Source organism: Salvelinus sp. IW2-2015, linkage group LG31 (assembly GCF_002910315.2).
Source record: "Salvelinus sp. IW2-2015 linkage group LG31, ASM291031v2, whole genome shotgun sequence".
NCBI lineage: Eukaryota > Metazoa > Chordata > Actinopteri > Salmoniformes > Salmonidae > Salvelinus > Salvelinus sp. IW2-2015.
Window position 1 is genome coordinate 15698136 of NC_036870.1, and position 15114 is coordinate 15713249.

Genomic DNA, 15114 nt, shown 5'->3' on the forward strand with positions numbered 1-15114 from the left:
TATGAGACCCAGACTGTGGTTGTCTATGAGACACAGACTGTGGTTGTCTATGAAGACACAGACTGTGGTTGTCTATGAGACACAGACTGTGGTTGTCTATGAGACACAGACTGGGGTTGTCTATGAGACACAGACTGTGGGTTGTCTATGAGACACAGACTGTGGGTTGTCTATGAGACACAGACTGGGGTTGTCTATGAGACACAGACTGGTGGTTGTCTATGAGACACAGCTGGGTTGTCTATGAGACACAGACTGTGGTTGTCTTGAGACACAGACTGTGGTTGTCTATGAGACACAGACTGTGGTTGTCTATGAGACACAGACTGTGGTTGTCTATGAGACACAGACTGTGGTTTGTCTATGAGACACAGACTGTGGTTGTCTATGAGACACAGACTGGGGTTGTCTATGAGACACAGACTGTGGTTGTCTATGAGACACAGACTGTGGTTGTCTATGAGACACAGACTGGGGTTGTCTATGAGACAAAGACTGTGGTTGTCTATGAGACACAGACTGTGGTTGTCTATGAGACACAGACTGGGGTTGTCTATGAGACACAGACTGTGGTTGTCTTGAGACACAGACTGTGGTTGTCTATGAGACACAGACTGTGGTTGTCTATGAGACACAGACTGTGGTTGTCTATGAGACACAGACTGTGGTTGTCTATGAGACACAGTGTTCAAACAGCTGGCCTCCCTCTCTCCCCTCCTCCCTGTAGGCTGCAGGATCCGTTTGCAGACGGGGGTGACCCAGCGTTTGCCAGACGGAACTCCATGACCCCCAACAGCTACCAGCCTGGGATGGGTGGTCCGGAGATGATGGGTCATATGGGGCCCTACGAATCCAACAAGGACCCCTTTGGTGGCATGAGGAAAGGTGAGCGATAGGTCTAACTTGCTTTTAGAGATGTTATTTGGAAATAAGGAAAATTATACAACAATACTGTACGAAGACTCTGAGTATGTTGTATATTGTGGTGCTAGCAACACCAAGACTGATGGTTGTGCTGGGTTCTAACCATCTGCTAWGTGGCCTAGACAGACTAGTCCCATACAATATTGAGACACTGTTCAACCCTAACTCTCTGCAGCTGGAGAGCAATTCATGACTCCAGGGCCGGGTCCTAACAGTGGTATGGAGGGGCAGTTCAACAGAGGCCCCCCAGGGCCCATGGGCCCCAACATGCAGATGGGTCCGAGACAACAGTACCCCTACGGACCTGGATATGACAGGAGACAGGAGCCAGGGATGGGTCCTGACGGCAGTATGGGTCCTGGGGCCCCCCAGCCCAACCTGATGCCTTCAGGGGCCGACTCGGGGATGTACTCCCCTAGCCGACCCCCACCGCAGCAACGGTCAGTACCTCAAACGGGGCTAAGTCACGTACAGGATCTTATACATGTTAAATACGCTRCTATCTTTTCTCAAGAAGGCTTTGATGTTGGTGTGAGCTTATGTTATCCAGTCAAGCATTTGCTTTTTATGATTTCGTGTTTTCTGTGTAGTTTATTTTAGTCAAGTTCTGCTGCATTTCATTTGCCAAAGTGTTAATTTGTTAACCTTGTATGTTGTTTCAGTCATGATTCCTATGGTAATCAATATCCTGGTCAAGGAGCGCCACCTGGTGGCCCCTACCCCAATCAGCAGCCAGGAATGTTTCCACAGCAACAACCCGTAAGAGCATTTTGTCCACTGCTCTGTTTGTGTACCCATATCTGCTTCAGAAGCCTCATGTTCACTTGCATTTCGCGGTATAACTTACTCAGTGAAATGAATGTGGGATGTTGTATTGATAGGATATGAATGTAAAAAATGCATATAATAACGTACTGAAATGTATTGAATCCATAATCAATATGTATGTGCTGGATATATCATCCACTGGTTTGATATTGAGATGCTAACAATGTGTCTGTGTGTCTTCAGAACTACAAGCGTCCTCCAGTGGACGGGGGCTACGGTCCCCCAGCGAAGCGTCAYGAGGGGGATGGGATGTACAATGTCCCCTTCAGCGGTCAGCAGCAGCCAGGRCCCCAGCCCTCCGGGGGCCCCCAGGGCCAACAAGACATGTACAATCAGTACAACGCAGGCTACCCCGGCTCTGACCGCCGACCACCTGGCCCCCAGGGCCAGTTCCCTTTCCCCTTCGGCCGAGACCGGGGGCCCTCCAGCGGGGGCCCCAACTCCCAGTCCCCCATGCCTCCCCAAATGATGGGCAGCCCTATGCAGGCAGCCTCTGACGGCCCCCAGGGCCCCATGTGGCAGGGACGCAACGAGATGGGTTACCCCAACTACCCCAACCGCCAGGGGCCTCCAGGACCTGGCCAGGGCCCCCCCCAGGGCTACCACGGCATGAACCGCTCTGAGGAGATGATGCCAGGGGCTGACCAGCGGATGAACCATGAGGGCCAGTGGCCTGGACACCCCAGCCAGAGACAGTCCCCCTACGGGCCGGGGGGCTCGGGCCCCCCCATGTCCAGACCCCTGCAATCCAACTATCAGAGCTCCCAGAACCATATTTCCCAGGTGTCCAGCCCCGCCCCCATGCCCCGCCCCATGGAGAGCCGGACGTCCCCCTCCAAGTCGCCCTACATGCACTCAGGCATCAAGATGCAGAAGGCGGGGCCCCCCGTGCCCGCGTCCCACATAGGCCAGGCCCCCGTGCAGCCCCCCCTCATCAGGCGGGACATAGCCTTCCCCCCAGGGTCGGTGGAGGCCTCCCAACCYATCCTCAAACCCCGAGTACGACTCACCATGAAAGACATCGGTATGAAAGGGTTGACTGATTTGTTTTCACCTAAAACTTGCCATTTTAAGGATATTCAATGTTTGGCAGTCACTTACACTGTTTCTTAAAAAACAAACAATTATTTAGTAATAGTTATTATACTCCTAAACAATGTTCCCTCAAATTTCTGGGGCACTGAGCAAATTTGAGGTATTATGAGARGAAACTTGAACGTTGTGAGGATTTTGGGCAACTTCCAGGGCGCGTTTACAGTGAACACTGAGGCTGTACCCTTACAGTTGTAGACAGTAGCCAATAGGCTGTAGCCTTACAGTTTTAGACAGTAGCCAATTAGGGCTGTAGCCTTAAGTTTTATGACAAGTAGCCATTAGGCTGTAGCCTTACAGTGTATAGCAGTAGCCATGAAGGCTGTAGCCTTACAGTTTTAGACAGTAGCCAATAGGCCTGTAGCCTTACAGTTGTATACAGATAGCCAATAGGCTGTAGCCTTACAGTTTAGACATGCGTAGCCAATAGGCTGTAGCCTTACAGTTGTAGACAGTAGCCAATAGGCTGTAGCCTTAGCAGTTGTAGACAGTAGCCAAATAGGCTGTGCCTTGCAAAGTTGGTACGTCAACAGTAGCAATAGGGCTGTAGCCTTACAGTTGTATACAGTTAGCCAATAGGCTGTAGACCCCTTACAGCTTTGTAGAACAGTAGCCAATAGGCTGTAGCCTATACAGTTTGTATAATCAGTAGCCAATAGGCGTGCCTTAGCAGTTGTATAGCAGTAGCCAATAGGCTTAGCCTATTACAGTGTAGACAGTAGCAATAGGTGGTACTCGTTACAGTTGTATTAGCGACTAGCATCATAGGCTGTAGCTTACAGTTGTATACGAGTAGCAATAGGTTCTACCTTACGTTTAGACAGTCACCATAGCTTACCTTACAGTTTGTAGACAGTAGCCAATAGGCGTAGCCTACAGTTGTATACAGTAGCCAATAGGCTGTAGCTTACAGTAGAAACGTACCCATCAGCTGTAGCTTATTGTATACAGTAGCCAATAGGCGTTACCTTACAGTATGTATTGACAGGTACAATATCTGTAGCCTACAAGGTTTTATAGCACGTAGCCAATCTAGGCTTTAGCCTTACAGTTGTAGACACAGTAGCCAATATGCCTGTAGCCTTACAGTTGTATACAGTCCAATAGCGCTGAGACCTTACAGTTGTAGACAGTAGCAATAGGCTGAGTACGTGTACAACCTGGCTGACTACAGTTTGTAATACGTAGCCAATAGGCCTGTAGCCTTACAGTTTTAGGGTATCAGTAGCCAATAGCCTGTACGCCTTACAGATACTGAATAGACAGTAGCCAATAGGCCAGTATACCTTACAGTTGTAAACAGTAGTAGCCAATAGGCTGTAGCCTTACAAGAACGTTGTCATACAGTAACGCCAATAGGCTGTTAGCCTTACAGTTGTATACAGTAGCCAATAGGCTGTAGCCCTTACAGTTGTATACAGTAGCCAATAGGCTGCTAGACCTTACAGTTTATACAGTAGCCAATAGGAACTGTAGCCTTACAGTTGTATTACAGTCGCCAAATAGCTTGTATACCCATTTTTTTTTTTTTTTATTTTTTGTTTTTTTTTTATTACCAGTTTTAGGACAGTAGCCAATAAGTGTCTACAGTTGTATGACAGGCAAGTTACGATAGCTTTGTATACAGTAGCCAATAGCTCACGGACGGATAGCTGTAGCCTTACAGTTTTAACAGTAGCCAATAGGCTGTGTAGCCATAGCTGTACACGTTGTCTAGTACAGTAGCCAATAGGCTCGCACTTACAGTTGTTAAGCAGTAGCCAATAGGCATGTAGCCTTACGTTTTTATACAGTAGACCAAAGGCTTTGTGGCTGTTTGAGCATAATGTAGGCCTACCAACAAAACCAATGGACTAAATCCCATAATATTTTCACATGGTAATAGCTTTTATCATATCATATATATATATCATATATATTTTTATCATATAGACTACAGTAGCCTATATGTGATGTTCAATGCAGGCCTACATCACATGAGACTTTTAAAAACGTTTTTACATTATGAAGGGCTTGATATTCATATTTTTTTACTTGGTCTGTAACACCAAGGGCCAAATAGATGACTGAGAATTGCATTGTATTGTGTTTTATGTTGCAAGAAACCACTTTACAAAATACAATGAATTATTATTACCAAACATAGAATTGAACAATGTAGGCTATCCTTCTGCCTATTGTCTTATTTGCATATTCAAGCCTGTCTCAAAATACAACACTGCCTCTTTAATTAAGACATACACTTTATATCGAATCACTATTCAATGACAGCTTGAAATGTAGCCTACACATTTTGTGCTCATGTAGTAAGCAGTAAGTAACTCTCCATTGCTGATCTATACTAATAACTCGCTAACTAGCAAAAAATATCAACAAATATTCTGATCTGAAATATAAAAAGCGCATTCATTCAGTGATTGAAAAACCCCTCGTGGGCTTCCCACCCGAATTCTACTTTGTTGCACTCTGGCTCTGTCTACAACAAAATCACACACTCAATCTTGCGAAGTTCGATTTGTTTTGGTTTGTTGCATTGAAAAGGGACTGATATAATGTTGATTCGATCACAGAAAAAAAGTATCTATATAGTGCAAACTAATGGGGCGAACTCGGTGAAGTTCMATCTCTTGCGCCTTTGAGGGGCCTGGCATTTCTTCTGCGCGGCAGCTCAGAGGGAACATTGCTCCTCAACGTGTCATTTTCAAGGTATGTAATTGTAATGAAGTAGTACCATCATCCTGTATCAGTCAGTGCTGTATTTTCTGTTTCCTCAGGCACCCCAGAGGCCTGGAGAGTGATGATGTCACTGAAGTCAGGCTTACTAGCAGAGAGCACGTGGGCCTTGGACACCATTAATATCCTACTCTACGATGACAACAGCATTTCTACTTTCAACCTCTGCCAGGTGAGTTCCAACAGGCGTTAGATTGATGAAACACCCATAATACATTTTAAAATATTACATTATGAACTCTGTATCTTACAGTAATCTTCTCTAAGAAGCTTCAAAATGTCAATATGTATTGTCTGACATTATCCTCTGTTCAGATTTTCTAGGTTGTCTTAATCACATCTCTGTATAAAGAATTCATGCGTGATTAATTTGACATTGATGTGGATGTCTAACTCCATCCTGTCCTGTCCTCTCAGCTGCCTGGGTTCCTGGAGCTGGTAGTGGAGTATTTCAGACGCTGCCTCATCGAGATCTTCTGCATTCTAAAGGAGTATGAGGTGGGAGACCCTGGCCAGCGGACGCTCATCGACCCGCATGCTGCCGACGAAGAATGCTCTGACGAAGAGCTTCCCGAGCAGGAGGACATGGAGGAGGAAGAGGACGAAGAGGAGGAGGACGAGAGGAAGAGCAACGCAGACACCACCTCGTCGCAGCAGGTCCAGGTGAAAAAGGAGGAGGAAGAGGAGAAATCCACGACTGAGAAGTCGACAGCGGAGGAGGAGAAGGAGAGGGAAGGAGGGGAGTCTGCTTCCACCTCCTCGGCCCCCCAGAACCTCAGCCTCCTACAGGAGAAACCCAAACAGGCCAGTAAGTTCGACAAGCTGCCCATCAAGATGGTGCGTAAGAAAGATCCCTTCCCTGGGGGCCGTTCCAGTAAGCTAGGCCGGCGGCAGAGCTTTGACAGCGGACTAATCCACTGGAGCATCGGCGGGGGGGACACCACGGAACACATCCAGACTCACTTCGAGAGCCGGTCCGACCTCCATAAGCAGCGGAAGCGGGTGCTGCCATCAGCCACCGAGAGTAGAAAGGTCRCCATGCCCGCGACGGTGTCAGAGGAACCAGAGAAGACTACTAAGCCTGGCAAGGAAGAGCAGACCACCTCCCCTGCAGAGAAGACCTCCACCCCAACCACGCCCGCCCCGGTCACCGCCACCATCGACGACGTCCTGTCGGCCCGGCCGGGCTCTGTGACGGAGGAGGCGGTGCGAGGAGCAGCCGAGGAGCAGAAGGAGAACAGGGGGAAGTTCCTGTTCTCCATCCGTCAGGCGCAGCAGAGCCGACGCAACGTCACCATCCTGGAGGACGAGCCTCACAGCAAGGACGAGACCCCGCTGAGCACGCTGTCGGACTGGCAGGATGCCCTGGCCCGCCGCTGTGTCTGCGTCTCCAACATCGTCCGCTCGCTGTCTTTCATCCCCGGCAACGACCTGGAGATGTCCAAACACCCAGGGCTGCTGCTGCTGCTGGGCCGTCTGGTCCTGCTCCACCACCGTCACCCAGAGAGGAAACAGGCCCCCGTCACCTACGAGAAGGAGGAGGACGAGGACGAGAGGGTGAGCTGTGAGAGGGACGAGTGGTGGTGGGACTGTCTGGAGGTCCTCAGGGAGAACTGCCTGGTCACTCTGGCTAACATCTCCGGCCAGTTGGACTTGTCCATCTACCCAGAGAGCATCTGTCTGCCCCTGCTGGACGGCCTGCTTCATTGGGCTGTTTGTCCTTCGGCCGAGGCCCTGGACCCTTTCCCCATGCTGGGGCCCCATGGGGCCCTATCCCCCCAGAGACTGGTGCTGGAGACCCTCAGCAAGCTGAGCATCCAGGACAACAACGTGGACCTTATCCTGGCCACGCCGCCGTTCAGCCGGCTGGAGAAGCTGTACGGGACGCTGGTGCGCCTGGTTGGGGAGAGGAAGGTGGCTGTCTGCAGGGAGATGTCTGTGGTCTTACTGGCCAACCTGGCCCAGGGAGACAGCATGGCGGCCAGGGCCATCGCCGTGCAGAAGGCCAGCGTAGGTAACCTCCTGGGCTTCCTGGAGGACAGTCTAGCAGCCACGCAGTACCAGCAGAGCCAGAGTTCCATGATGCACCTACAGGGGGCGCACTTTGAGCCCACTAGCGTGGACATGATGCGGCGAGCGGCCCGCGCCCTGCATGCCATGGCTAAGGTGGAGGAGAACCACTCAGAGTTCACCCTGTATGAGTCCCGCCTACTGGACATCTCTGTCTCACCACTCATGAACTCTCTGGTGTCCCATGTGATCTGTGACGTACTCTTTCTGATTGGCCAGTCATGACAGCAGTGGGGGCTTCAGCTTCGCTTTCTCTTTCTGTTCCCCCGCCCTGTTCTCCCCCCCCCCTTTCTTTTTGTGTGTGTCTGTTGAGTGTGAGTGGAAGAGAGAACTAAGAGCAAAACTGACTGTCCTTTTTTTAATTTATGCAAAATCACCTCGGATTCCACTGTCTACCCTTTCTACCCCCTGGTTCTCACTAAAGGACGGATTTACTGAAGTAGCGGTGGAGTTAAACATTCTGGAACACGGAAACCGACGTGATAAGACAGATTAGATGGGACCCTGGGATGGATGGMGGGTCGGGAAGGAGGGAGGGATGGAGCTGCCCTGCGGCAAACAACTTTTTTAATGAAAATATAGAAGAAAGCATAACTGTAACCAAAATTGCTGTCTCGTTTCTAGTGAGTTTTGGGGTATATACCCAGGTTCTCCTCCCTTGGGTTTGGCAGGGGGGYGAGCAAGGCGGGCATGGATGGGGAAAACCTGTTTTTAGTTCATGTACGGTGAAACAGACTCCTGGACTGGTTTGGTATACTGCTGTAACTTGCTATATACTCAGCCCTACACGGCCCAGGTTATCAGCTGTGAACAGACAGACACGTCTTCAATGGGGAGGCCTGTGCAGTAGATTGTAGGACTTTTTTTCTGTACTGTACACCTTAAAAACAACTGTAAACATACTGTAATAACACTGAGATACGCTGGCTTGGCAGCAAACTGTAGTTTTTCAAAATGATTTTAGTTAAATGTTGAACTGAKAGAGATGACAAAAGGCTTTCCCCCCAAAGTATCGTGAACCTTACAACACCCCGACCTCTTCTCTGTCCCTCGATTGTATGACTTGACCCTTATAAAAGAAGTCACCTCTTAGGACTGCTCCTCTGCTCTAGAGGCAGTCCCGACTGCAGTGTATATATGATGTTGTACATTACACCTCTCTCCCTTTCTCTCAAACCCTTCTGTTGCGCTTCACCATTTTTAATCTTCGATGAATTAAGGTTACACTCAAGTGAAATTTCGCCATGGGATTACCTAACCTTTTTACCCCTCACCCCCGACCCCACCCGCCTGTCTCTCGCTACAGGGACTCCGCTGCTGTGACTCCCTCGCAATGCCGCCCCCCCCCCACCCCACACACACACACCCCTGCGACACACACAGATGAAGTTTAAATTTGTCTCCGGTACCCCTGAGTCTAACATGACTGAAACCATGTCTGCTACGGTTCCATTTCAGCTCCTACATCAACAACAAAGCAAGACCCCTGATGAAGAAATAAACCGTTTGAGTTTTGTTTTTCCAGTGATATGGATTCTGCATATTTGTATTTCAGACGATGTAGCTGAATACTTGATGTAAATTCCAATTTTTYCCCTTTTTTTGGCTTAATGAATATAATTTCTTCAGTATGAAATCTTTATACTATATGTTCCATGTGTTAAGAATAAATGTACATTAAATCTTCGTAAGACGTTTGATGGATTTATTTATTATGGGCTTTTGAACGCGTCTGTTATTTGTGGACCTGCAGTCATACACCAAGGGTGTATTCACAAGGAACCAAACGGACACAAACGGGCTGAACCCAGGCAGGAACTAGCTGAACTGAAACACTCGTTCTGGTTGCTAAATGTTTTGCTACAGTGTGCCACACATCTTTTGGATGTAGTCAAGTCGATACATATATTCTTACAATGCAACTGATTTCTACTACATGTATAGGACATATTCTCCTAGAGGTGGCTGACAGTGTTATGATATTGAGCATACAACTGTACATACAGTAAGTGTTATTTGCCTTCAACTCGAAGGCTTTGTTAGCTACCTCAAATCTGGGCCATTCAGGTTTGAGTACCATAGAGCATGCATTGCTTAAATGTCGATTCGGCTAAATTATTTTGCCACAAGCAGCACCGGAGATATTGGGCTCGTTTTTGAGCAAGATGAAAGTTGAGTAGTGAAGTCGAGGGAGGTGCATCTGCGACAGCCGGAAGTAGGACACTCCTGGTTTTTCCAACAGCAGGACAGTGCAACATGGCAGTGTTGCCATTGTTTAAAAGTTCTTTATAATGTTGAAATAAACATGTTTCCACATATCACACAGAGCCTCAAGTGTTCGTTTGTACACTGAACAAAAATATAAATGCAACATGTAAAGTGTTGGTCCCATGTTTCATGAGCTGAAATAAAAGATTCCAGAAATGTTCCATACRCACAAAAAGCTTATTAAGCTCAAGTTTTGAGCACCAATTTGTTTACATCCCTGTTAGTGAGCATTTCTCCTTTGCCAAGATAATCCATCCATATCAAGAAGCTGATTAAACAGCATGATAATTACATAGGTGCAGTTTGTRCTGGGGATAATATAAGAACGCTCTAAAATGTGCAGTTTTGTCACACAGCACAATGTCACAGATGTCTCAAGTTGAGGGAGCATGCAATTGACATGCTGACTGCAGGAACGTCCACCAGAGCTGTTGCCAGAGTATTGAATGTTCATGATTCTACCATAAGCCGCCTCCAAAGTTGTTTTAGAGAATTTGGCAGTACGTCCAAACGGCCTCACAACCGCAGACCAGAAATGCTCAGGCAGGTGCGGGCAGTGATCGGTTGAAGAGCATGCATTTAGTTTTACTTGCATTTAAGAGCAGTTGGAGGCCACGGAAGGAGAGTTGTATGGCATTGAAGCTCGTCAGGAGGTTTGTTAACACAGTGTCCAAAGAAGGGCCAGAGGTATACAGAATGGTGTCGTCTGCGTAGAGGTGGATCAGAGAATCACCAGCAGCAAGAGCGACATCGTTGATATACACAGAGAAAAGAGTCGGCCCGAGAATTGAACCCTGTGGCACCCCCATAGAGACTGCCACAGCTCCGATTTGACACACTGAACTCTATCAGAGAAGTAGTTGGTGAACCAGGCGAGGCAATCATTTGAGAAACCAAGGCTGTTGATTCTGCCGATAAGAATGCGGTGATTGACAGTCGAAAGCCTTGGCCAGGTCGATTAATATGACTGCACAGTATTGTCTTTTGTCGATGGCGGTTATGATATCGTTTAGGACCTTGAGTGTGGCTGAGGAGCACCCATGACCAGCTCTGAAACCAGATTGCATAGCGGAGAAGGTACGGTGGGATTCTAAATGGTCGGTAATCTGTTTGTTGACTTGGCTTTCGAAGACCTTAGAAAGGCAGGGCAGGATAGATATAGGTCTGTAGCAGTTTGGGTCTAGAGTGTCTCCCCCTTTGAAGAGRGGGATGACCGCGGCAGCTTTCCAATCTTTTGGGATCTCAGACGATACGAAAGAGAGGTTGAACAGGCTAGTAATAGGGGTTGCAACAATTGCAGCGGATAATTTTAGAAAGAGAGGGTCCAGATTGTCTAGCCCAGCTGATTTGTAGGGGTCCAGATTTTGCAGCTCTTTCAGAACATCCACTATCTGGATTTGGGTGAAGGAGAAATGGGGAAGGCTTGGGCAAGTTGCTGTGGGGGGTGCAGGGCTGTTGACCGGGGTAGGGGTAGCCAGGTGGAAAGCATGGCCAGCCATAGAAAAATGCTTATTGAAATTCTCAATCATCATGGATTTATCGGTGGTGACAGTGTTTCCTATCCTCAGTGCAGTGGCCAGCTGGGAGGAGGAGGTGCTCTTATTCTCCATGGACTTTACAGTGTCACAGAACTTTTTGGAGTTTGTGCTACAGGATGCACAAGGGCTATATCTGTTCCTGGTTCTAAATTTTTTGAATGGGGCATGCTTATTTAAGATGGTGAGGAAAGCACTTTTAAAGAATAACCAGGCATCCTCTACTGACGGAATGAGGTCAATATCTTTCCAGGATACCCGGGCCAGGTCGATTAGAAAGGCCTGCTCGCTGAAGTGTTTTAGGGAGCGTTTGACTGTGATGAGGGGTGGTCGTTTGACCGCGGACCCATTACTGACGCAGGCAATGAGGCAGTGATTGCTGAGATCCTGGTTGAAGACAGCAGAGGTGTATTTGGAGGGCATGTTGGTCAGGATGATATCTATGAGGGTGCCCTAGTTTACGGATTTGGGGTTGTACCTGGTAGGTTCCTTGATCATTTGTGTGAGATTGAGGGCATCTAGCTTAGATTGTAGGACGGCCGGGGTGTTAAGCATATCCCAGTTTAGGTCACCTAACAGTACAAACTCAGAAGATAAATGGGGGGCAAGTCATTCACATATGGTGTCCAGGTCACAGCTGGGGGCTGAGGGGGGTCTATATCAAGTGGCAACAGTGAGAAACCTATTTCTGGAAAGGTGGATTTTTAAAAGTAGAAGCTCGAACTGTTTGGGCACAGACCTGGATAGTATGACAGAACTCTGCAGACTATCTCTGCGGTAGATTGCAACTCCACCCACTTTGGCAGTTCTATCTTGGCAGAAAATGACCTTGCAGACAATGTTTCACTTTTGAAATTCGATCTTGCTCTTTTACAGAGAATGCTGTGCACAAACGAGACATCAACTTTTCTGATCCAGGAGAAATAATGCAACAATATTATTATAATGGATATAGCCAATTAATTGTAAATAAAACATCTATGAAACAGACGAACATTGAGCGTTTGCTGCCCTTCCAGCTGTAGAGTTTGTAGCTTCAGTTGGCTAAGTGAGAAGACGTTAGCTTGCTGCATAGCAACCATTTTTGTTAGGCACAGCAACCAATGTTTTTGCAGGGTGTAAGTATTTGGGGTTTTGTCCTCAAATGGAAGGATTAAATAGTTACATTTACTTATCAAAATAACTAGAAGAATGCATTATTACAGGCACCACAAGAATTTGTAAAGTAAGTGACAGTGCAGCGTTTGTGATTGGACAGTGAGCATTCTAGGCGTTGTTCTTGACGGTTTCACACAGGCTATTTTGGCCCCATGTTTCTGGRAGCAGGGCAGAGCTTAATTTGAGCCGGATTCTGACGGAACATCCGGTACCTCTCGCGGCATTATAAATGAATGGTTTCCCTGTTCGCACTGTAGACATTCTAATAAAAGCGATCAGCGTTAAATCAAGTTGCCACCTCGTTATTTCTCCCGTTCCCCAGAAAGACCATCATGTAAAAGCACGGTGATCTGTGTAAGCATCCTATCCTGCCACACTGATTCCAGACCTGCTCTCTTATTTGTACATAGAAATTATGGGGAGGGCCGGTGGGGTAAGTAACTGATCTTGACACAGGTCTTGATAGTGTTGGTCAGCTATTCAAGAGCCTAGGCTAGTCGTCTCCCTACTGAATTTGAATCGAGGCAAAGCYAAATAAAAATGGATAAGAAAAGGCAATCGACTATGATGACATTTTTCAAGTCCAAAAATCCAGAGAAAGATGGTGAATCGAACCCAGAATGAGCCAGAGAACTGTCAGTGCCGGAGGAGAGGAGTGAGGGGCAAACTGYTCTTGATGGGGATGCCTTAATTAGAAGCGCTGCTAATCCTGCCAGTTCAGCATCACCACCGGCACCTCCACTAGCTAGTAGGTCTACTAGCGAGTCAGACTCAACCGGAGAGGGAGACAGGGAGCTCGGAGCAGGTGCAATTTGCAGTTCAAGAACCAGCAAACGTATAATCCCTGGTTTGTCATGCAGAATAAATAAATTGGGCTATACAACATGCAAAAGGGTAGGGAGTTTGGGTCTAGAAACGACAGGAGGGATTCAGCCAACAAAATAGTAGGTGGGTTGTACAGTAAATTAACATCCTTTGCCTCAGACGTAAAAAAACCCATCAAAGAGCCCTCCGATTAGTTTTTTTAACATGCCAGAACCAATGTGCATTTGGTGGCAACAAGCCTTGAAGATGAGGCTAAAGAGGACACCCAGGTTATAGTTAACCCTCAAAATGAAAAAATAGACACTACAGCCAGAGTCTTCAGAACAGCACATGGCTTTGAGCAAGACATTGACTCTCAGGAGTTGAATGGACATGACATGAGGAGAGTCATTGTAGGAGGTTTTGAAAACTAAGGTAGGACTTTCCTTTACAAACTTGTTTTGTACTGTGAAGGTAATCTTAACATGTGCTTCATATTATCACATAGTCAGGRGGCCTATATACTTGTAAGCCCCGCAGCTATACTCAAGTGTAGGCATACTGCAGTGGCGCCTAAAACGCTTTGAATGAATCAGCACCTTGGAGAGTGCTGTCCGTTTCACCACAATAGACAGCAGGCTACTTGACTGTTTACTCTTTCTGCTGCGCTGCCACGTTTTGTTTGACACTTYTTTCTCAATGTGTTCCGGTACCTCAGAGTCCCCCGGATTCAAATTAAGCACTGGAGCAGTGCCTGCTAGCCCACTTTAGTGTGAACAATCGCTTAGCCCCGGGATAAAAAGCGCTTAGCCCTGGGCTAACGGGCAGTGTGAACGCGGCTAACAAGAGTAGTAATTGTACACGCTGCTGTCAACGTGAAAACCAGTACATTATTATGCATTAGGGAAATAGCTAGCTAGTTGTTTAGCATGTAACACCCTCTAGCGATCATTTGGTGGCAATGCCGCTCAGATCGCACAACAACAACAGCACGGCGGTGTTCAAGAGGGGTCAAAACCTATATCATGGGTAGATTGTGACTGACTGACAGATGTGCAAGTAATAACGAGTAGTTATTCATGATGCAAGGTTCTTTGTAGAGTTTTGTCGGCAGACGCCTGTGGGAAGATTTTTATATGACAGCCTGTCGGCTGCTATGTCCATCGAGCCCAGCCAGTTATACTATGACGTCATATTTCGGGTTTATGGCGTATCAGGTGATGATGCGGGTTCCAGAATTGCAACTCAGATTCTTGTACTGTCTGTTCATTTTATACCCTAACATTTTTTWATTTCATAGAATAACGACACTGGAAATGATTCAGTTTTCTTCATCAGAATGAGAATTTGAATTTGATCAGTATGGAACACATGGTATGTAGGCTATTTTCTATAAAGACAGTTATATTTCAGCTGCTATAGCTATTTATTCAATATTCAACTGCTATTTTGTTACTTTCTGATTTCTAATTAGGTCAGATGAGACCATGGCATTTGTACAGTGTCTTTAGTTTCATCCATAAAAGTAGTTTGAGTTTGGATGTACAGTAGCCTATTAGGCCCACATTTCAAATGAAACCCCAGTAAAGAAAAACATCGTCTTTATGGTCAGCTGCCTTCTTATCCTATATGCTACATTATGGATTGAGTGGTTTGGTATCCACTACAGGGTGCTGGTAAGCAGACCACCCCTCACCCTCTG

At 47.1% G+C, this 15114-nt stretch overlaps 1 protein-coding gene across 1 annotated transcript in view; it reads left to right on the top strand.

Moving 5' to 3' along the window:
* The window catches only part of LOC111955952 (AT-rich interactive domain-containing protein 1A), an 11524-nt gene extending 2191 nt beyond the window's left edge, over positions 1–9333 (top strand). The window contains exons 2-7 of the mRNA XM_023976341.2: positions 728–885; positions 1100–1364; positions 1587–1683; positions 1936–2776; positions 5619–5749; positions 5995–9333. Of these exons, the coding sequence (XP_023832109.2) occupies positions 728–885; positions 1100–1364; positions 1587–1683; positions 1936–2776; positions 5619–5749; positions 5995–7872 (3370 nt within the window). The 3' untranslated portion in view covers positions 7873–9333. The remainder of the gene's footprint in view (positions 1–727; positions 886–1099; positions 1365–1586; positions 1684–1935; positions 2777–5618; positions 5750–5994) is intronic.
* Positions 9334–15114: the final 5781 nt, after the last annotated feature.